At 41.2% G+C, this 23,666-nt stretch overlaps 1 protein-coding gene across 3 annotated transcripts in view; it reads left to right on the forward strand.

Annotated features, from left to right (window-relative positions):
* The window catches only part of LOC110949813 (uncharacterized), a 45,547-nt gene that overhangs the window by 17,166 nt on the left and 4,715 nt on the right, over positions 1-23,666 (forward strand). For 2 of the 3 annotated variants that reach the window (XM_022192064.2, XM_022192062.2), the window contains 7 exons: positions 13,752-13,959; positions 15,615-15,669; positions 15,839-15,929; positions 16,055-16,464; positions 16,971-17,132; positions 18,251-18,412; positions 21,319-21,453. In XM_022192064.2, coding sequence (XP_022047756.1) covers positions 13,832-13,959; positions 15,615-15,669; positions 15,839-15,929; positions 16,055-16,464; positions 16,971-17,132; positions 18,251-18,412; positions 21,319-21,453 — 1,143 coding nt within the window. In that variant the 5' untranslated portion in view covers positions 13,752-13,831. The remainder of the gene's footprint in view (positions 1-13,751; positions 13,960-15,614; positions 15,670-15,838; positions 15,930-16,054; positions 16,465-16,970; positions 17,133-18,250; positions 18,413-21,318; positions 21,454-23,666) is intronic. The other variant, XM_022192065.2, reaches the window with a different exon arrangement.

A 23,666-nucleotide genomic window follows, 5' to 3' on the forward strand; every position in this document is an offset into this window, starting at 1 on the left:
ATTGCGATCCCCCGCAGGCTGCCATAAATGATTTGAGGGAGCATGTGACTCTGAAATGCTTTTGAGTCCATTTGTACAAGAAAGCATATTGATCACATAACAACAGCCACACATAGCCTGAAGCTTAGTAATGTTCTTTATATACTGCAGTGAGTTAGTTTATGAGCTACAGTCTAAAACCGTCTACCACAATGTGTCTGCTGCAATTCCTACCTTTGCAAAGCTTCTGATGTACTTTTTTGACACGGTGTTGATTTAACACTGGCCATGTTAGTGGAATACAGTAATGTATTATTGAAAGATATAGAGATAATGATACATCACACTGAGCATGCAAATGTGTAGAGCATGTTAAATTCAAACTATTTCCAACATGAATTCTCACATGAAGAGTGAGACCTATTTTCGCAATTCAGTGGTGTGACAGCATCTCTGGAGATTATCGTATCTGTTTAAATCCTCATAACTAGTGTCATTTTGCAGAGCTTTTGGCGTTCCGTCTGTCTCTGTAAAACTGACCTGATGTAAATCAGCCACGAGCATGCATATACTCTCCATGCGAGCGACTCCAGGAGCCCCTCTGAAGCATCAATGGTGACACGGACAAAGCTGGAGGGAGCAGAATCACGGCAAACTGACAATAAGGCCAAATCTGACAGGCGAATCCTCAGAGGCAGCTCCACAGTTTGACGATCCTCCAGAAGAGGAGCACGAGCCAACGCCCTTCATCGCAGCACCGTTCATTAATGCCATTCATAACGCTTACAGGAAGATGGATGCTAGTCAGAGGAGGCGTAAGTAATGAACATACAATCATATCAGATATAGTACAGATGCCGTGCAGTGTTGTGGAATGAGGTTAGACGGTACGTCCACAGCAGTAAAAGGAAAAGTCCTGTTACTTCTCTGCGTGATGCAGTAACATGGCTCGGGGGTAGACGCAACCAGCTTAGGTCTAAAAGCTCCGTTATGGGAGACAGCGCAGATAAACAGCAATCCTCCTGATCCAGCCCACAACTTACCCTCCCCCTCTTCCCCCCACTCACTCACTCACACACACACACACACACACACACACACACACACACACACACACACACACACACACACACACACACACACACACACACCCACACTCATCGTGGTGAGGAGGTGTACTATGAGTGACCACTTTTATCTTCTGCAACGTTGAGGAGGTCTGGTCGACGCGTGTGACAGCCCGCTGCCATAATAGGTAGCAAACCTGGAGAGGAGGGGGCAAGTACAAGACAGACGCTGAATGTGTGGGGTTAAATCTGGGGCATGCTGTCCCAGGATGGACGGCTTCAGCAACAGCTGCCAGCGTGGTTGGAGTCGACTGGGAGAGACGCTGGGATGATCCTGACGTTATCAAGACACTTAAGTTGACGGCAGAGCGTGCTCGGCAGAAAAATGTTAGTTCCTGGTGTCATCATGCAGTTATGAAAGTGTTTGCATATGTCTGACAGCATGCTTGCACTGGCATTTATACTGCAGTGTGTGAGAGTGAGATTTAGCAACAGTCTGCACTTTGGTTTCAGGCTAAAAGAAGTGAGCCTCATGCCCCTATCCCTCTGTGCTTTCTACAGGGTTAAGAGTCTTTAGTGTGGAAATCGTCATTAATCTGCTCTGTGCAGACAAGTCAGACAGAGCTGGGAATATCAAAACATGTAGGGAGAAGTCTCCCTGGATCATTTGAAATCCTGTTTGGATGTTTCACTACATTGCAGTTGAGAGATTGAGCCATTCTTGCTCCCGCTTTTTCCGCATCTGTCTCACCCATTCTTTTGTTCTGGTGTTTTCCTCTCCCTCTCCTCTCTCTTTTTCCGTCTTTCTTTTTTCTGACGTTCTCGCTGTGACTTCTTTTTCTCTAGTCTGCCTGTCTCTCTCTCGCTTCTCGTCTTTTTGGTGCCAGCTGGGGGATTGGGAGGTTCCTCCAAATTGGCACACAGATGAATAATGCATCTAAAGCAAAAGCAGAGAGCTGGGGTTGGATATATCTGTCTGTCAGACTCTTTCTCTGTATTACAGTTATATAGGGAGTTAGGCTGATACTTCAGAGGAGAAGAAAGATGTTTGTCGCTCTTTACCCCGCTTCCCGATGACTTTTCCTTGTGTCATTAACTCTTTTATTCTCTGTAAATCTGAGTATGCACGGTCACACGGCACCGTGGGTATCATGCAACTTGCACACTGATGCTTGGTGTGAAAGATTCTTGGATTTTGGAAGTTTTTCTCCTAGTTTTCGCTACAACACACATCCATAATGCATGTGTGGTATTTTGATTTCATTTGATTGTCTGTCGCCATATGCATGTTTGTGTGTGTGCGCATGTATTTCTTGCTATTCCCAAACTGCAGCGTTAAAACGCAAACTGCACTCGTGAGCATAAGCTCACAGTAGAACCATCATTAAAGTAATGAGCAGGAAGTTAGCACTGAAGTCAACCATAAACAGAGAGTTAGAGGGGGAGAGTGGAAAAGAGGGAGCGAGAGAGAGAGATCCCCAATCCCAGAAGGATAAATCTTAAATCTTGAATGTTGCTTCTGACTCATTCTGGTTAATTAAGTCGAGTCAACTGAGAGGAAAATGGGGTCTTGCCTTCCCTGAGTCTGTAGGATCAGCGCTATACTGTATTTGCGGCTTATGTAGTCTCTCACTGGAACTGTCCTCTGTCCACTCAGAAAGCAGAGATAGAACAAATTGTATCTTGTCTATTCGTCCCATTTTTATTAGCTTTGACCCGCACAGCCTCTTTATGCGAGGAAAATCTCTCACACACTTCCCATCAGGTCTTAAATTTACATACACATCAGGAGTAAATGCTCTCATTCAGCATTGGGTTTCAGGCTGTGTAGACTAACAGTTTCATTTATCACACTTCATCATTTAGTCCCCCCCATTTAAGGCAGATGCTATTTGCTCGCCACATCCTGCACTCAGCAGTTAAAATACACATCCACCCTGAAACTCAAAGAAACAAAGAAAATCTGTTGTGCAACCTTTGGGATTTTCTTTGTTGTACTACAGTGGAAATATTTCGCCATGTAAGAAAGGATGAGGCAAACAACTGAAATGTCAAAATCCTGTGTAACTCTAAAAATAAAACAACACAAGGGTTGCCATTTGAGGACATCATAGGCACTCGATCGGGTGTGGAACAGATAAAACAAACAGTTTCTTTATGCCCAACAGCAACCGGAGTAGAGCTGCCAACTGTCCTCTGCAGAGAATAGAAGGGAGTGGATTTTAGAAGTGTTTATCTATTTAACATTTTTAACCAAGTGCCCTGAAGATACTAAATCTTTCTTTTTTAGCCATTGCCATAACAGAAAAAAATGTGGCAGAAAAGCAAATAGGGTTTTTAAATCAACAAAAAAACAGACTCGCAGTCACACGACATAACTGCAGTCATAATATACAGCTTATAATTTATTTACATGCATATTACATAACAATGCATGAGGAGGTAGTAGAAATGGAAGTATTGTAATGTTACAATAATGTAATGTTACTCTTAATCAAATATTTAAAATAGTATTCCATATTTCTAACTGTTAGAAGATCCCACAAGAAGACTAAACGACACATTAGTGCATCCGCATTGTGAAAATCTTTTAAAGAGGCAGTTTACTGGAATTCTTTTATGTAATTTCTTAAGACCGCTGTAGTTTCTATCAAACAGCACTTAATAGCACATTTGTTGGGGACTATTTCAACCACAAATCAATACACTTTTGGTGCTCTAATGAGTATTTACAGCAGTAGAACGGTGACTTGACTCAAAGTAAACTGCAGTGGTTGTGTTTATAGTAATAAAGGATCGGTGGCTTACTGTATCTGTGTGTCTGTAATTGACTTCAGACAACAATGGACTTCTACACAGAAGGGTCAAAAAAATAATTGCAAGGTTTTTTGCAACACAGTTGACAGGTATCATAGTTCATATTTTACTGTTTTCAGGCCTAAAATCAACATGGCCGCCTATAACCAAACACCACATGGCATTTTTAGAGAAAGATTCTTCTATATATATATATATAACAATTGAGTAGAATTGAAATTGAAAGTTATTTATAAAGAGGTTGTAGGAAACCTGTTGACGTGATAAATCCACACTTGACTCACTCACTACTTTATATTAAATAACTAAGAAAGCCTTGGAGTCTTGCTCATCTTTTCTTCAGGAGGAAATGACATCATGAGGAGCAGGTCATGTGATTTGGAATTAACACACTTCCCTGTGAGGTGTTTCTGTAATGGGTAACTTATTTGAAAGTGATTCACAGACACAGATAAAATTTGTTATTTTCCATATAAAATTTGATATATTGTCCAAAAATAAATATCCATCATGATTATCTCAACTAAAAAACTCATTTTATTATTGTTTAGCTAATTAGAAGGTGGTTGTTATTAAATATGGACAGTTATTTGTTATGACATTTTAGTGATATCCAGTCATTTTATTAATAAGTGATTGTTTTCATAATAAATAACTGTGGAATGATCAAAGACATGATCATAATCAACATAAAAAACTTTTTTCTTTTACTTATAATAAAAATGTATGCAAGATATATCCCATGGACTTCAAAAGTCCCTCAATTACATATTGACCAAGAAAATACTTGTTAGTTGAATATTCACATTTTGTGCATGGGATTTGTTGACAGTTTAAAATATAAAATATCTCTGGGTATTTTAAAATGCATGTGACATTGCAATGTAGCAGCAAAAGAGCTGCAAAATGATCATATTTACACTTAATATGAGTATTTAAGAGAAAGCCGAAAGCTTTTAGCAGACTCCAAATCGTATTATTTTTGTGTTTATGTGATTACAACATTCATCCAGGACAAATAGCTCAGCAGGTTATGTTCACTTGATCTGTTATGTGACCGCTTGTAACAGGTCACTCTGGAATAGGCATTAAATTGCAAACTGAATTTCCAAGTAGCTGTACAAGGTCTTAGTCCTCAGCGTGTGTGTGTGTGTGTGTGTGTGAGGCTTTGAGATAGCAGCTGATGGCAAAAATGTCTGAGGGTTAAGCTGTACAGCCCCCCCACTCTCTCTCTCTCTCTCTCTCTCTCTCTCTCTCTCTCTCTCCCCCTCTGCCTTTTTAGTTCTCTGTCTCCCCATCAGTCCACGTTGTTATGCTCAGTGTAGCGGCGTCCCGCGGGGCTGGAGGTTGCCATGGACATGATGTGATTTCTCGTCTCCTCTCAGCTGTAATGTGCTGTTCTACAGGCCTCTGATGAACTTGCCTGTTTGGAAGATGCGTCCTCAACACTCCCTTCTTCCTTTCTATCATCGCCATTTCTGTCCATCACAGATTACGTCTGCACCGATGGGTGATCCTCAGATAGCGTGACAGTTAGATTTGGAGTTGAGGCATAAAGAGGGCAGATTTTCAGGTTGGTATTAGTTGCAGGCCCGTGCCGAGGAGGTGATGTAACTGAAAATATTTCACACCACCCGACGAGGATCTTTGGTCTCTAACTGATGCTTTGATTTATTGAGCAAAAGTAGTGCTTCACACTTGCTCATACACAAACATGCACACAGTCAGGCAAAGCAGTCCTCATATCTCATTGTCATCGCTGATAATAATCACTTCGTTGGATTTTTCCTAATGTGATGACAGAGACTGAAAGCTGTGCTCAGAATCATGGCAGGGACTTATCAGTCTTGTGAATGTCTGCCTACAATTATGAAAATTACATGGATGCTGGCTTTGCTAATCCACTGTAAAGAGGGAAAAGAAGGTTTTTGGGGAGTGTTTAAGTGATAAGTGCAGGCAGCTTTGGCTGAGGGAGAGAGTGACCACTGACCCAGAGTTAGAACTCTTATTGAAAAGGCGTCATCCAGTCACTTGCCCGGCTGAGAACTACCACTTGATACCTGTTTAAGCTTGTATTTTTTGACATTTTGCCACATTGCAATCATTAAAAGTTTGCCAACTTGACTATTTATGTAGACAGCAATTGCTGAATTATTTGGATGATGAAAAAAAAACAAGAGGATTCCCTTGCAAGCAGGGTTTTCTGTGTTCTGTGTTGTTGCAGCCTTCTGGGGATTTTGGGGGGAAAAGGGTTCATTTTACTCATGAAGATATGCTCTGTCAGTTTTTCAAACTAATAGCATCCAGGCATGGGTACAAAATAATTTTGTGTAAAAACTGAGAGGCAGTAAATGTCTTCTGAGTATGAAAACATGCATATATTTTGGGTCTCTGCATTCGATTGTTCCTTATTTTCTTCCCAATGCTCCAAAGATGCACAGAACGTGTATGTGTATGTTTTCTGCAGCCAACAGATACTGGAGATGCACTACTTGTTAAATACATAAAATAAATTGAAGTCCCCATCTGGTGAAAATCCTAGTTTTTGTACTTGTAAACATTTCCATATGTTGCTTTCCATACGCTGTGTAGACTCACCCTGAACCTGCAGTGTGCTGATGACAGCCACATTAACATGGATTCAGACTTCCAGGGTTTCATATGTAACACACCTGGTGAATCAACCATGTTAAGGTGACGTGTTTTTCATATAATTTTTCTTTTTCAATGGTTCGAAAACGTGTGGCTGAATTACCCCGGCATGCTATTGTGTACCATTCTGTAGTTTTACAGAGTTTAAGCAGAGACTTGGGTGAGCTGGTGTGCTTGAGCTCCAGCAAATAGCGGAGGGGTGGGTGGAGAGAGAGACTGGGGCTTAGTAGATCTCCACATTTCAAAGGCATCAACAGTCTAGACTCTAGACTTTGAGTGTCAAACATGCGGTCCGCGGACCAAAACTGGCCCTCCAGAGGGTCCAATCTGGCCCACAGGATGACTTTGCAAAGTGTAAGAATTACAGAGAAGATATTAACTGCAGATTGTAAATTTGCGGAACTATAAATTTTAAATAACTTTGAGACCAAGTTATCGTTTTGTGGCTCATTTTTTGGAATATTTTGTATTGGTTTTGGGTTTTTTTTGTCTGACTTTCGTCTAATTTTTTTGTCGTTTCTGGTTTTTGTCGTTTTGTGTGTCCTTTTTGTCTCACTTGTGTTTTTTGTCTTATTTTTTGTCATTTTGTATTTTGCTTTATTCATTGTTTTTTGAACCGCATATGTTACTTTTTTGTCTCACTTGTGTGGTTTGTTCATTTTTTGTCACTTTGTAAATTTCTTGTCTCTTTTTTGTTTTTTTGTCATTTTGTGTCTTATTTTTGTAATATTTTGTCTTGTTTCTGTTCGTTTTTTTTGTCTTTTTTGTCTGACTTTTGTTGTTTTTAATCATAAAGTAAAATATGATACTGTCCAGTTCCAGATGACTGAATGTTTTGTTCCTCTGTAGACACTCTGGGATCTGGAAGTTATAATGTGTACATGACAAACGGAGGCATAATGTTGTTGAAACGGAATTTATTTTGCTTAAGAAATTTCAGGTTGTTCATGATGGTTTGTAGACAGAAAATTCCTTAAATGTTAACATTTTCAGAACGTGCTTTTATGCATTAAAACAAAGGAAAAATGTGGACATATTTATAGGTTGTAATGCTGTGATTTTTACTTGAGATCAAATTGGGCTGAATGTGGCCCCTGAACTGAGATGAGTTTGATACCCCTGGTCTAGGGTTATAGCTAAGCCATTTTCAGGCATAAATTGATCATTTTCAGAGAAAAACAAATCTTTTTAATGGATGTTTTAAATCAGTAACTGGATAGGGATTTAAATAATAACACAACGTATTTTTGAACTCCGTCAACTTCTGTAATTTCCTCTACTCCATACACTTCAGTGTAGTAGCACTTTGTTCAGTATTTCAAAAAAATCCTTTTATTAAGCTTGTCAATCAGAAGCCCAGCAAGAGCAGCTTTGAATGTGAGCTGCTATAAGCGAGCCTTCTCGTGCAAAGTAAGATTAAAAGCAGCTGAACAGATTTCTTTAATTTTAGATGCCTGTAGGGAATCACCTGTGAAATGCTGAGGTTAACCTTAATATACTTTATATATACCCAGACTCCCCAAAGCTGCCCAGTTTATGCTTTGTGCAGCATTTGGTTCTGTTGGCGTTGAAGTCGATTGTGTTCAGCCGTCCTGCTCTTTCAGTAAAAGCTACCGTACACAGGAAGCTGAACCAACATCTCTTAACTACAGAAAGCATTAACAATTCATAGCAACTCATATGATGTCATCCACGATGTAGACAGAAATGTAAATGTCATCCAAGAAACATAACTGAATCAGGTTACGCTTATTTTTAAACCTTTAAAAAATGCCCCTCTTTTGAAGCAGAGCTGTAATCAAAGAGATCCCAGTGAGAGATGTCATCGTCAAATTAGGTCCAGTTAACAAACACTACATAAAAACACCGTCATTTGCATTTTTAGGTTTTCAGGATCTGTGAATTCATTCCAGAAAAGAGATGTTGCTTTTTTTTCATAAATACACTCCATAAAGAAATTGAATTGTGTTCTGTTTAAGCCAAGAGGTGAAAATTGAGGACACTCTGAGCCTCTGCTTGCCTCAAAAACATTTTTTTTTTTTGGTGCACATGAAAAATTAGCTGATTTCCTTTTCAACACTCTATTTTAAGCAACTGAAAGTAGAATCTATAATTAGCTTTAGTTGAGATGTTGGAAAATAACAAGACTGCAGAGCCTGTTAGACCCCAGTTGTACATTTGACGGTTAAACAGTGTGCTGGTTTGACTTGTCGTTGCAAAGCGATTGTGTAATCCAAAGATTGTTGGTAGATTTGCAACATAAAAACCTAGCATTTTATACTCTGTCTCTGCGTGTGTGTGTGCGTATATGTGTGTGTGATCTGAGAGACATGCAGAGGAAACCTCCCACCCTGTGGTTGTGCTGCACCGCTGCATCCTGCTCGCTGCTCTGCCAGTTCTGCTGCTTGCATCCGCCCCTCAAGTGTGTCTCTGCAACTCTCACTTTGACCTCATTATCGCCATGATCCCCATCATTATTAGTAACTGCACCCTTCATCATCGTCATTATCATCACTGCCATCTTTATTCTAATCACCAGCAGCAGGCTTCAATAGGGCTATCACCGCCGTTGTCATCATTCTCAATATGCTGTTATTATCACTGTCATCATTTTACTAATAATGTCCTGAAACGAAGACAGATGCTGGAATAAACATCCTCGCAGCCTAACTGTGTGTCACTGTCGAGCGTGCGGCAGGAATTGTCGTGCGTTGCATTAAAAAAAAAAAGTGTCTCTCATCCCCCTGAGTCTTGTTCACCACTTGTGAGCTTCACATACTGTTAACTATGCTGCTAGACATGTGCTCCCGTCTTGCATTGTGTTCACTGGCAGTTCAGAAACGCACCCGTTGTATGTGTTTCTCCTCTGAATATTTCAGAACGGGGCTGACAAAATGCAGGCAGAAACAGACCGCTGATGACCTCCTTCTCATTGCCTCCTTTTTTTTTTCTTCTTCTTCGCTCTCTGTTCTCCCCCTCCCGCCCTCCCTGCGCTCATCGCACATTCTCCCAGGCTTCCCCACTATTTCTCTCACTGTCTTCATCTTCCTCGTCTCATCACTCCCTTTTCTCCCTTCCCTCCCCCACTGTTTATCGCACCCTCTCCTCCTCGTTCCTCCTTCATGTATTTTAAGCGTGCTCCCCTCTCCCTCTCGCATCTTCTCCCACCTTTCTCTCCGTTTCATCCCACTCATTTGCTCCTGTGTCTCATCACCTCGCTCTTACCCTTCCCTTTCATTCACTGCCTTCCTTTCGTTTTTCCTCCCTCCACTGTGATGTACTCTGCCTGCCTTGCCTGCCTTGCCTGTCTGTCTATTCCATAAAGGGCTGTCTGAGGCCTCTGCTCTGCTAATTCATTCGCTGTGCATCGCCTCACATATCTGCAGGGTCAGGCAGACAGACAGAGAGAGAGAGAGAGAGGAGGAGAGGAGATCTGGAGGAAAAGAGAGAGGGAGAGGGACCAAGAAAAGAGGACATGGAAAAAAAAAAAGATGCAGTTTTATCTCCAAGAAACAGAAAGCCAGAGCCAGATCCTGTGGTGGTATATTCCAGAATCTCTCTCTCTCTGTCTCACACACACATACACACAACATATACAGTTGTACACGGCTTGCCATGACCTCCTTCTGCGCCTCCTTGATTTGTCATTTGGATTCTTCTCTAATCTAATACTTGAACCACATTGCTGCCATTGTCTCTGTTTCTAGAGGAATGTGCAGCGTATTTAGTCGGTGAATCTGTGTGCTGCTGTGCCTCCAGGAAATGCACTGAGCGGTGTGGACAGGTATTGACAACTGCTCCTAATTCCAACAAATCTCGTGCTGATAAGCCGGTAACTGTGAGCTCACGTGGTTCCTGAACCTGAACATAATCTGTGTTCAAGTGACAGTTTGGAGGCTGAACTCAAGGATCTTGCTGCGTCATAATAAACGTAGATGTTCGTTTAACTTGGTGATTCCTTGCGTAGGGATTAGTTGTACTAACTTTGACTAAATAGATGTAATGTGAAGCTGACATTAGTTGGGTAAAATCTAAACTATGGAGACTGAAGCATACAAGGGGTAGTACCGATTGAAGTCAAAATATCTTGATTAAATGATGGTTAATAATCGTGGAGACCAGGATGTTTTTGAATTGTATTTCACAGAACAACACCGTTCCAATTGAATAAAGATAATAAAAAACACTATGCCAGTAAAGATATTATCCTAATTGACTAAATAGTAATGGTTATTTTAATGCTACCATAATTAAATAGTTCTTACCCATTCGAAACTGCATCAACTCTAACTGTGAATATATAAATATTACAATAAATAACTAAATTCCATAAATATTTTTAGAGATGGATGGATGGATGGATGGATGGATGGATGGATGGATGGATGGATGGATGGATGGATGCTTTTAAGATCTGAAATTTAAGATTTAACGATTTGGAATTTTCTTGGTAAAATGCAAGTTTTTTTTTCTTTAAATTGCTTCTCTAAAAACTACTTTTTTCAGCCAGCATATTTATATTAACAGGAGCTTAAGTGAAAAAAGAATGGAAATCCTTTACTTGAAGACAAACTTCTGTTACCAGTTATTTAGTTAAGTGAACATATAGAAGCATTTACTGTAAAATAAGAAACGCCTAATTGTGAAAGAAATCTTTGATAATGTCTAATTATGACATTATGACACTAATTATGACTTCTTTTGCATTATATTTGAAGTATTTGTACTTTTACATTGCAACATGCATATGTATATCTGTATCTATATGTACACACACACACATACACACACACACACACACACACACATACAGATATATATTAGCTTGTTTACAGGAAAGTGTACATTCATGCAGGGGAATTAAAGTAATTCAATCTAAAATATAAACAGTGTCGGGCAAGCTACTTGGAAACTATAATGAGCTAAGCTACCAGCTACTCCGTGTTAAATCAAGCTTTACTACACTGAAGCTATGACCCTCAGAAATGTAGCAAGCTAAGCTACAGCAATATGCCCAAAGTATCTTAATACATTCAAGTTACTTTTTTTTCTCCACACTTAACCAACTTAATTACCAAAAAGTTCAGGGACTAATAATGAAGTTTTCTCCCATACCTCTTCCCTCCTATATGTATCAGTTAATTATTTAATCCCCCAATTTATACACATTCACACACTGCCACCACAACCTTACGCTTAATTTAATTAATTTACTGCCACGCAAATTTTAGATGTTGAAAAGTAGCTCATTTGTGTGCGCATCTTATGCTGCGGTTGACACGTGGTGGTTAGCTAATTGCTGCTGGTTGTGCATATTCGGTAGTCACCTGTATATGAGTTCTCATATTTGTATTTGACGTCTTTGAAGTTGACAGAAACTTCGCCTTGGGCTGGCACAGTAGGCATCTGAAAACATAACTTTTCACCGTTTTTTCACAAAAATGTAACTATTTAGGTAGGGCCACGGTGACTCTGACTCCTTCGGTTGCTCCTCGTCTTCTCCCTCCTTCTCTGCCATCTCTCAGCGAACTGAAGCGAGCGTCTGTGTGTGTGTGTGGATCCAGTGAAGCCGCAGGAAGGGACTGTTGAATGACGACATCAACAGTTCCTCCGCTTCTATTGGTCGACACAGACATGTCGGCGTTTGGAGACATAGACTGTATATAAAGATGGACGTAGCATCTGGCTCCAGAATTGAAGCCAACCCGGAAGTGTCAAAAACTTGCAATATCACGCCGTCCGCTAGGGTTGGCTCCAAAAAGCTTTTTCTCCATAGACCCCAATTCATTTTTGGAAAAAATAAAATTTGATAGACTGATTTTCTACAGCTCAGGATTTTTTTCCCGTTAGTTTTCATGGTCAAAATGAGAGATCAGGTGGCCGATCTTAAAATAAATCAATACTGAATTTTAAATAAAACGTTAAAGTTGGCGGAGCCAGGGGGCGTGGCTATACTTGATAGACAGCAACAGAAGCCTCTGCGGTAAAACGTGGGCGGGATAAGAGAGTCCTCAGCCAATCCTGCCCCTAGTTGCTCTCCGGTCCAGTCTGTTTGGTGACGCTTTTTACGTCACTGGCTCCAAAAAATCCAAAACGGCGAACAGGAAGTAGCAAAATCCGGGCTTCATTTTCTCGGCGTTGAAGCCAACGGGTGACGTCACGGTTAGTTTACGCCTGTTTGGAGATGACACTGCAGCAGAGCAGAAAGCGCCGCTTCAAGCAGTTCAACATTAATCATTTTAAAATGTTTAATGTAGCTTTTTGCGTTCGCTACCGCACTACATGACCAAAAGATCAGCTAAGATGTTGAAACGTTTTTTTGATTTTGTAAACAACACAGCTATTACGTCGTTACAGAAAAATGTAGTTAAACTACTAATGACGCTATTTGTAGTGACGTTACTGCCCAACACTGAATATAAATCACAAAAATGATCAGCTGTTTCATCCTATTTAAGTACACTACGTCAGTCAGTAAATGCTAATTATTTCACACCTGGTATTATTGCATCTTATTGTCCCAGTACATGGAAAACTCTGCAAAGTTTTACCTCATGTAGTCAAATCTTTCTGAACTAATCCATTAATGCAGGAACAGCATGCAAATCTCCTCAAGGATCATTTTGTCTGACATGAGGATGTTTATGGAGTGGGTGGTTGTAGAGAATTTGCTTATTGTTGTGTATGTCAGAGAGGTGAGAGGGCTTGAGGTGAGTGTGTAGCACAACAATTACTACAATATGTACCACTGTTCAAAACATTAAAAATCTTGTTGTCAGCCTTTGAGCCGCTCCTGACTGGAGAACAAGAAAGCCAGCAAATGAAGCGTAGCAGCAGTGAGTCTGGTCCTTCCGTCAGTGAGGCACTACTTTCGGGAGCTCAGTTGGTTTTTCCAGTTAAACACAAGAATCTCTCTGGCTGGTCAAATGAATGTTACGGTATCATTTGATCTTTTTTTAACAGCAAAAAAGAAAGAGTGTGATGAAACTGTTTTTGGCACGCTCCAACCGGCTGCCTTGTAAGGTGTTCTATTTTCTGTGCATTATTCCAGCGAGTCAAAAATAGAAACTGATATGTCAGAAAGAGACAGTGACAAAAAGCCAGAGGCAAACCAAGCGCTCACACACTATTTCTCACCTCGCTCGTTGCAGCATTTCTCCACTTTCCTCTTATCTCTCATGTCAGTCACTCATATGTTGTATCTTTTTCTTTGTCCCCCCCCCCGTATCTCCGCAGGTTTTCCTGAGCAGACGGTCTGTGTGGCAGAGTTTGAGCTTGAGTGAAAGTGAGGGAGTGAGCAAGACGGAGTGAGTGTCATGGATGTCAGCGACGGAAGTGCAGAGGACCCAACCTACCAAAACCTGCTGCTCCTGGGAGCCATCGCAGCAGCATCGGCCTTTGTGGTCACCATCCTTATTGTGCTTGTCTGCGTTGGCTGCCAAAGGTAAGATAGTCACATGACTTGGACTGTGGAAAATGTAGGGTGCAGGATGAATTAATGAAATAAAGAGAACAGCCAGAGTTTTATCATCTCTGCTGCCAGCAGTTCATGCCCTCCCAGATCACTCTCATCATCCGCTCCTTCTTTTATGTGTCTCTACTTCTTCTGAACTCTTCTCCTCCCTTCTTTCTCTTCCCTCCATCCATCCTTTCCATCTCTTTTATCCCCTGCTCTGAGCGGAGTGGCAGTAATGAATGTTAATGGCTGCGAGTGCCAGTTCAGATGAAATGATGTTTACAGGACACTGATGGGACAGACCGGAGTCAGAGCAGCCTCACGCCACCCCTCACCAGCAAACTCCTCGGCAGGCTAAAGCAATGGGACACCCTACGGTTTAAAAAAGGATCAGACTGTGATCCAGGCAGAAGCAATAGCACAGCCTATGTCGTCTCTCCCCCCCCCCCCCCGAACCCTCAGGGACCAATCAGAGGCAGCACTGTGGCTTTGTTGCCATGGGATACACAGATAAGGATGTGGAGAAATGTCAAACCAGGTTATGTGATGGAAATAAAACCACACTATTGTCACAATCTAAGGAATAATATATAGGCTGCCCATGGGATATTGGTAATGTTGAGGGGCTGAGTCTTCAGTCGTTCATCAGTTCAAATAGACTTTGTCATCTACAAATACCGATCCTCCCTCTATTGATCTCCCACTATTGATTTAAACATACTCACTGTTCCTTTTAAATTCCAAGGATTACAATTGACATCTTTTATGGTCTCACTCTAAAAATCACAAGTTAATTGTAGTGATTCTCATATGACTTTGTGCCTTTAAGTCATTTTGCCTGAAACCCCCTCCTGTGTGATGTTATTATGAAAATCTCCGAGGGGAGCTCTCTTCACCTTCTCCTGGCCCCCTTGGGGTATGATGGCCATATGTTTGCACCAAGGAGTTTCAGCTTACTAGAGGAGAATATCTAGCTCCAGTAACATGGAACAGACACACGTGACTATGCTACTTTTAACATTCGGATATATTTTAAGCACAATAAGATGACGTGTGACTTCTGCACCTGTTTACAAACCAGGAATGTGGTTTCTTGCCACGTTGCGTTTTGCAGCACAAAAGTGAGATCTCACATATTATGTGATGCAGATCCTCAGCCTCCAAAGCGAGAGAAAAGAGATGGGGGGTAGAACAGTTCTCATGTTCCCTAATGGACATAGGTGCTTACTTTCCTTTCATCATTCTCTCACCATATCAACAGTTTCCTATAGCTACAGCCACCCGCAGGGATTCACAATGAGGCATAACAACACTCCACATGCATTTGTTTCACAAGATTGATACCAGAGGATGGAGGAATGAAACAACAAAAAAAGAATTAACATGAAGTAAATTACAATATAATAAATGTGAGTTTGCTTGGTCTAATAAGAAAGTAAAGAATTGCAGTGAAGGTCATCCTCTGCTTCTGATAAAACCTGAGTCACGCACCATTCACAGTTTGACTGGACTCTTGTTATCAGCCAAGGACTTTCATGCCCTAACCAAAGCTGTATGCTGATAGCATCTATCTGACTGTGTGTGTGTGTTCGCTTTCAGTCCACTGGCTTCTGTTGACCTTCCTTGCTTTCATGTTGTTTCAGAAAAAGCAAGACCAAGCACCCCTCAGCTGGAGAGAAAGGGACATCTGTAAATATGGTGAGACAGGCTTTCATTTTGCTCTGTCTTTTCTTCTCTCCCTCCTTGTCTTCATCTAGTTGTGCTCCTTTCAGTCTAAACTTCCTTCCCCCGGTAGCTGTATACAGATGCACATGCATGTGTTTGCATGTTTTATGCCTGTATTGACAAGCCCATATGTGTGTGACAGCAGGGTACTCTGCGGCATCCAAAACTGAACTCTATGAGTAAATCTGACACCAGGCTGCATGAGCTCAATCGTTTTCCCTGCAATGGAAACTGTAAGTAATGACTAACAGTTCGTATGTGACAATAAGTGATATACTACCCTGGGTGCTATTTCAGTCATGGAACCTGTCTGGCTTTCTTTCTTCCCCACCTCCTCCTCTTCCTTCTCTCTATGCAGCTGTTAGTAAGAGTCGTCCAGCCAGTATGGACCTCCTGCTCCTCCACAGTCGGCGCTCTCAGACAGACCTGAGGCCCTCCCATGGACGCCAGCTCCCCCAGATCCCCACCAGTCCCCAGGGATCCAGCCAAGGGGGAGGAGGGGAAACAGGAGGAGATGGAGGAGGAGGAGGTGGGGGAGGAGGGGAGGCCAGAGACCACACCTACACTGAGGTGGGGCTGCGCAATAACCCCACTCCCACCCACTACCTGGATGATGGCCTGTACGAAAGTGTAGGTGTTCGGGAAGGCGACGCAGGCTCCAAGGTTTCCTCCGCCCCACCGAGCACATCAGCCAACACTCCGACTACAGTCAGAGCTGCTCAGAGCCCCCCAGCTCATGCCAGCGGAGCTCGTAATGGAAACGGAAACGTACGTACTTACACACAAACTTTCAAAAATGCTTATCAAAAGATGCATTTAGACAATTATTTTAAATGTGTCATGCAAACCACTGAACTTGGATCCACTCATATGTTCATCAGGCAGAAAAGTCATTCCATTCATTATGGAGGTATGCAGTGATTACTACACCTGTTCCACACATACTAATCTGTTCTACCAACAGAAAAGGAAAGTAATCCAACATCCAAACAGTTAGTAGATGTGTTGATGTCCCAAAAAAAGTAGAAAAAAGTAGAAAATTAAAAAAAATCATGCATCTGCAGGCAATAAGCAGCTACAACAGCTAATTATTTCTTTGCCTTTAGGTGACATGCATCATCCACTTATTTATATAAGTTTTAAGTGCAAAACTGCCTCTGTAGTGTTAAATGGTATTGACTGGGCCTTGTTCAGGGTGACTCAAATCTGTAAGTTTTGAGTTTGTGAATTTTTTTGTAAACAAAGAATTGTGTATGTCTATTTTTTCATCACAGGGAAGAGGGAATGGCAGGGGCAACGGCACCATTAATGGACCGATGGCAGGGAGAGGTAACGGAGTGAGTGGGGCCAACAGGTCCCCCATGTCTTCTGTCAATTCACTGGCCATTCAAGATACATCTGTTGCTGAGTATGCTTCCATACGGAAGTTCAGAAAGGTAATTACCATATTAGTGTTTCAGGTGGTAATTAAAGAGGACTTGCTGTCCTTGTTGATTCAGTTAAAGCAGTACTTTGATTTTGTGAGCATTTTTAGTTTAAAATGTCACTGGGCTCTATGTTGTAAAAGGAAAACAAGTATATTCCAGGGAATGATATTTAGTTTTTCAAAAGCATGAAACTTTCCACCTTAACCAAACTGGGTATTTTGCATCACATCTCCGGAACCAAAACATGAAAACGCAAATACAGTGACATCTAACCTCACTGTTTAATAGTGAAGGATTACACTGAAATCATTTACATCATCATAAACTGTTTAGATGAATAGTCTGTGGGGACTTTGTGAGAAGGAAATTACAATATCTGAGACTCTTTTTGTTCATTTACCTTTCTCACAGCCACAACTTCAGAGTTTAAGGGTGAATTAGCTTGCCTCTGGAAGAGTGGTTTCCTATTGTTAGAGTACCAACAACATACTTGATAAACACATAAAGTCAGAGTTTTCAGTCCCACAATGGTGGCTCTCTTTTAATCTGACTAGATTGCCATAGTAACTGATGCTGCACAACTAACCTGCTCAAAAGAGGGTTATTTTCAGAGTTTAGGAGGTTTAAGTTGGCTGTTAGATGCACCACCCTTTCATCAGTTTTTTGATTCACCAAATGGGTAATACACATTCCCTGTCAAGGCCATGCATTATGTCTACAAACCTGCTGAGCCACATTTTAGTAATTCCACTGAACAAAGCTGTGCAATTACAGTAGGCAAACTGTATGTGTCGTGTTGCCACGGGAACCTACATGCATTCATTTGGTGATGCAGAAAATGCATTAATATGTTTTTATGTTTGGTCCTGATTTGTTGCTCAGTCAGTTTTACTCTGTTTTATACTGAACTGTTAAATACAATTTTTGAAATTCACACAAACTACGCAATAAGGGTAAAATTTGGAAAGATCTGTCAATATCATTTATTTATCCAGCTAGCAGTACCAATTCTCCTCTGACTTGCAGGATAAATTCAAAATACTTAATTTTGTACACCTTTGTTTGATGTTTTCTTTCATTCAAAGCTTTGATTATAATGATTTCAATGGCTGATTCAAAACCTCAAGGTTGACAAGATTAACAGGAAGGAAAATAACGGCGCCGACAGCCAGTCAGACAGCCAGTCGAGCGTGAGTGATTCACCGTCTGCCGCTCCTCCTCCTCTACATCGCAGTCAAGAGTTTCCACGCAAACCACTGGAACCATTTCACCTGCATTCCTTCCCAAAGGTAAGGCAATGATTGGATCAATATGTTCCATATTAACCTTGCATTACATTACCCAGTCACCTTTCCAAATTGTAAGTCTGTCTGTTTACCACCAGAGGGCACTCTGCACAAACAAACGTCTCTATAGCTGGGCATGAGTATTGGTTGAGTTTGAGCTACTTAATTCCCCCTCAGACCGAAAAAATATTTGAAACAATTATGTGATTGATAAAATGATCAACCTCACTGCCTTATTAACTCCTGCTTTTATGGTTTTGTCTTTTTTTGGGACATTTTAATCACATAATGGAGTAAAACATGCCAGTTGGGATGTGGTTATAATCACAAAAGTAGTTGTGAGAGGGAAATAGAGGGGCAAAGATCGGATGGTGATCAGCCTTTCCTGTGGGTTTGCTGGTACTCATTTATTTTTTCATGCCTGTGTACGTTTGTGTGAAAGAGGCGACTTTAAGGAGATTGATAAGGTTGTTCAAATAATTTTGTCTTAGCTGTTGATGTCAGCCCGGTTGACGACCTGTGCTTTTAATAATCTGCGCATGCTTAATCCTAGAAAGCGTGTTGATGTGTGTGCATGTATGTGCATACGTATTTCTTCCACCCTTTTGCACGGTGCTGTGCAGCACTGTATTAGAGCGAGGAGTGGAAGGACGGATTATGTAAGAGCTTGGCAGGCTGCCCAGCTGCCTGTGTGTGTGCGTGTGTGTTTGTTCGGTTGTCCAACTATCTTTGTGAGAACCGGTCTTTAGTTTTAAACCATCACATTGAGAACATTTTGGAAAAGTGAGGACATTTCACTCTGTTAATATTTTTCACACCCCTTCAAGGGTTATTTGGAGGTTAAGACTAGAACTGGATTTTAATAAAAGTCAGTGTTGTGAATATGCACTTATTTGTGACCGTTAAGGTTAGTTTAAGGGGCAAGGGAATAAACTTATGTCAGTGAATGTCCTCACAAAGACAGTCATACACACATGGGTGGGTGTGTGTATTCCTGCTGAATCTATCAGCAAGCTTATTTAGAAACGGCTAGCAGGTAGCCAGCCAGTTTGGGGATAAATGTTGTTCCCATATTGAAGCCATTTACTCTGCCCCGGCTTCTATTACTCACTCACTGCACACGAGGAACATATAAAATTTTAAACATCCTCCTCAGTCGCGTGTGCCCAAGTCACTTCATGTTTCCTAATTGGTTACTAATTGGTTTTGATCACAAGAAGTGGTAAACATTTTTGCAAAAGCAGTTGCTTAGGTTTTATCCCATCCATTTTTTTGGTCTATGCACTGTTGTGTTTCATAGCATGAGCCACATACAGTACTCCCACAATACAGCATAAAGAGCTGCTCAGTCAACATTTTTTAAATATAGCAGTTTGAGTTCCTCATTCTTTTTTTTTTTTTTTTTTTTTTTTTTGCTGATCAATGATTTTGATCTGCCTTCTATCCTCCCTTATATCTGGCTGATATTACCTCTATCAGCACAGTTAAATGGAGGCTGTGTTTTGGCAGCACTATTTGTATGTCAGTGGGTCTGCCTGTCTGTCAGCAGGATATCTGCGAGGGAACAGATTTGCATAAAACCTTGTGGAACAGTTGGTCACAGAGCAAGAAAGAACTGATTAACTTGCTGAAAACACAAACACAGAAAGCCATTTATTAACACAGAGTTGATTTTTAAATGAAACTTATTTTAGTAACAGAAAGTGCATTAAGATGCTAGCAACATTTAATTACAGTTAGAAATTAGTCTCAGAACAGCTGCCTGCTCACAAGACCAATTCTAATATGTCCACTTGATGATTTATTTGCTAACTTAAAAGCTACCTTGTAGAGTGGAAAATAAGTAAAAAGACATTTAACATTGGTGGATAATGCAGAAACTTAGATATCTTTGTTGAATAAAAATTTTGCAGTGACATTATTGTGACCATAACCTTGCTTGTCAGTGGTTGTTGCAGTTCAACTGTTGAACAAGACAAATGAGTAAAAGAAAATGACAAATAGGCTGTACAACAAGCATGGATGGAAATACAGTTTTTCCATACATTGATGCAGTATGTGGGAACAGTAGCACTGGACAAATTTATTAAAATCAGTTCATATTAATCTGACATTGCAGGTGTGTCATCCCTATATGAAATCCTAACCTCTGTCTTTAAATGTCGCACTCTATTTTTCTCTCTGTCACTCTCACACACACGATCTTGCTCACACGTACACACTTGGACAATGTGCCCACACTGTCCAATGTGGTCACAGTTTAACTGTTAACCAAGACAAACAGGGAAAAGCCAATAGAAAAAAAACACACTGTTTGTACAACAAACTTGGATGGAAAGATAGTTTTTTTTGGTGCATGCACACATGATAACAGTAGTACTGCCCAAATTTACTTAAAGCTTTCACATTAATCCTACAGTGCAGGATCCTGTTCTATAAAATAAGGTTTTCACATAAGCCAGGCTTATTTTGGTTAGTCTGAAAAAATGGTTTGGTTGTTTCCAGAAAATATATTCAGTATAGTTCATGTACATTCCCAAATCATATTTCACATATCTTATTAAGAGGAGACCACCTCCCCCTTGCTCCATTGTAGTCTGCACACTTGATTTATTGAGATGTCAGTGTATTTTTCCCCTTTACTTTAGTTGCTACTGGCTTTCAGTCCATCAGCAATCTCTTCCAGCCTTTCTCTCTTGAGTAATGCAAACAAGGAAAAGCAAAGGACAAACAAACAGATTATGCAACAAACACATATGGGAAGACAGTGTTTTTCCATACATGTTAAATCATGTTTTAAAAATTGCCACATCATTCCTTTTTAGTAGTGTCTTTTACTTTTGGCATAAAGACTTATGGATAATGATTGCAATACTTTACTGAGCTGCTCATTTCATTTTGTTTACCAGGAATCAGTGTTCATTGGCAATGGGGAGCAATACATCTGGAAGCCTCCAGAAGATGATGACATCATTACCTTGCACCCACCTCCACACCGTGGAGAGAACGGACAGGGACACCCATCGCCTCCAACTGCAAAGGAGGTAGTACATGTGTCTATGTGTTCGTGGTGGTAGTGGGGGGTAGGGAGCAGTAAACTGGAGGGCGACCGGAATGACTACAAGCCGACAGATAGACGAACAGGTCTCTGATTACAGCGGTGTTTGCTGTTGGGAGCGCCCATTTGATTGGGTACGCTGTCATAACACTGCAGCCCTGTGACCTGCTTGTCATACAAGGTTTCTACTTACAGACAGAGGTCACATTACATGTATCCAACGCCCCCGCTCAATGCCTGCCTGAACCTTGACCCAAATCTCCCAGCCCCCCACTCGTCTGTTTACTCTCCACATACAAGCAGACGGACTGGACGGATTGGACACCAGTATCACCTGCTGCTGAATAATAAATCATCGCTTTGCATTCATTGAGCTATTTGTTAAAGGTTGACAGTTTTGTCTCCTCAACCTAAGCAGGCAAAATTCGAGCAGCAGATTGATTTGAATTACAGATAGACAGACACATATCTCTGTATGTGTATAATCACACACACACACAGACACACACACAGAGACCTACAAATTGTGCCACATACTCCACCACATCCACTTCCAAATGCAGCAACTCCACCCCCACTTCTCTGCTCTCAAACTCTCAATCCCCCTTTTTTGCTCTCTGCCAGACACAGTATATTATCCAGAGTTACAAGCAGTGTAGAAACTTTTGTCATGCCTTTTGGATGGTGGAGGGGTTGTGGCATTCAATGTGAGTAGATGGACGTGTGTTCCCAAAGTAGACCAACATCTATTTTTAGCGTGTGTTGGACTGCACGTCTTTTTTCTGTGATCATCTTCATCAGCTCTGGGAGTTTTTGGTATATAAGTCTGAATTTCACATGCAAGCAAAACTTGTTCACATAAAAGATTATCTAGATGACTGGAAAATTAAAGGATGGTTTGATCTGTATTGTAACTGCAAGAATAGTACAGCAGTCGTCCTGACAAGTTTTAAGCTGCTGGTATGTTTCTTGTCTAAACCAGTGCTGAGTCAAAGACTTTGGATGCTGTTGCGTGTGGAGATTAAGGGGTTAAGTCTTTTGGTGAGGCTCCAGTAAAACGCCTCCTCTGCAAATCAGACTGGTACACAGAGCAGCTGGCCTTGACAACATTCTGCAATGTCTCTCAGTTTATTTTTCTTCCTTTTAGACTTTCTCTTCTGTTTTTCTTTTTCCTTTTCTAAACCTTTTCTCCCCCGTAGTTGCTGTGTTTTTCCGTTGAAGAGTTTGCTGTTGCCCTAACATGCCCATATACTTTCTATCCTCTGGAGTTTGTCAGTTGCAGCCATCAACCGGTGTTGAGTTTCCACTCCCAACTAAATCTCCTCCCCTCCTCTGGCGCTCTTTCCTTCTGCTCCGCTCCCTTTGTGGCTATAAGGAGGCGCTGCCTTCCCCAACCAATCACGTTGCACAAAGCATGTCTTACCACATGAGTATCAACTGCTAGCAGACCGTTTGGAAACTTGTGCCATATTTGATATTCATAAAGTTGATCACAGACAGATGCGTCAGTCGTGCATATGGTTGTTTTTCCACGCATAATCAGTGTATACAGAAATTAGCTGTGACACAGAAATAACTGTGTCTAAGTGGAGAGCACTGACAGAAGAAACACAACAGAAAGGAGCATAGGGTGAGGGGAGGTGAAAAGAAAACATACAATGCACAGGCTTCCTCAACAGCTGCAGCCCAGTTTTGAAATCCCCATCATCTTGTGACTTCCTTCCTCTGCTGCATAGAGCTGCAAATTCTGTGTGCACGCACACAATAACACACACACACGCTTGCATGTACGCTCACACTGCACATTGTCTGCACACGCTTATAGCATACGTCAGGGTCTTTGTTTATCCAGAAAGGGTCACACAAGAGATCTGTGGGGGTTGGGTATGCGTGTTGCTTGAGATCTGTCAGAAACAGGAGTAAAAGAAAAGTGGAGCGATTCACAGATAAAGTCACACTAGTTTGCACTTTAGCTATATTTCCTCTGCAGAACCAGTGTGCAAGAAATATAATGCAAAGAAACCATGAAAGTCAAGGTAATGTGAGCACACACATACATACAGAGAAAGAGTCTTGTCCATAGTCTGTATGCTCTCAGGTTTCAGTCTTTTGGGAGCGGAACAAACACAAGGCTAATCTGTGAATATGTGCATGTGTGTGTGTGGATCCAGAATAGAGATAGTTTGCATAGCCAGTGTT

The sequence above is a fragment of the Acanthochromis polyacanthus genome, chromosome 6 (genome assembly GCF_021347895.1).
Source record: "Acanthochromis polyacanthus isolate Apoly-LR-REF ecotype Palm Island chromosome 6, KAUST_Apoly_ChrSc, whole genome shotgun sequence".
Taxonomy (NCBI): Eukaryota; Metazoa; Chordata; class Actinopteri; family Pomacentridae; genus Acanthochromis; species Acanthochromis polyacanthus.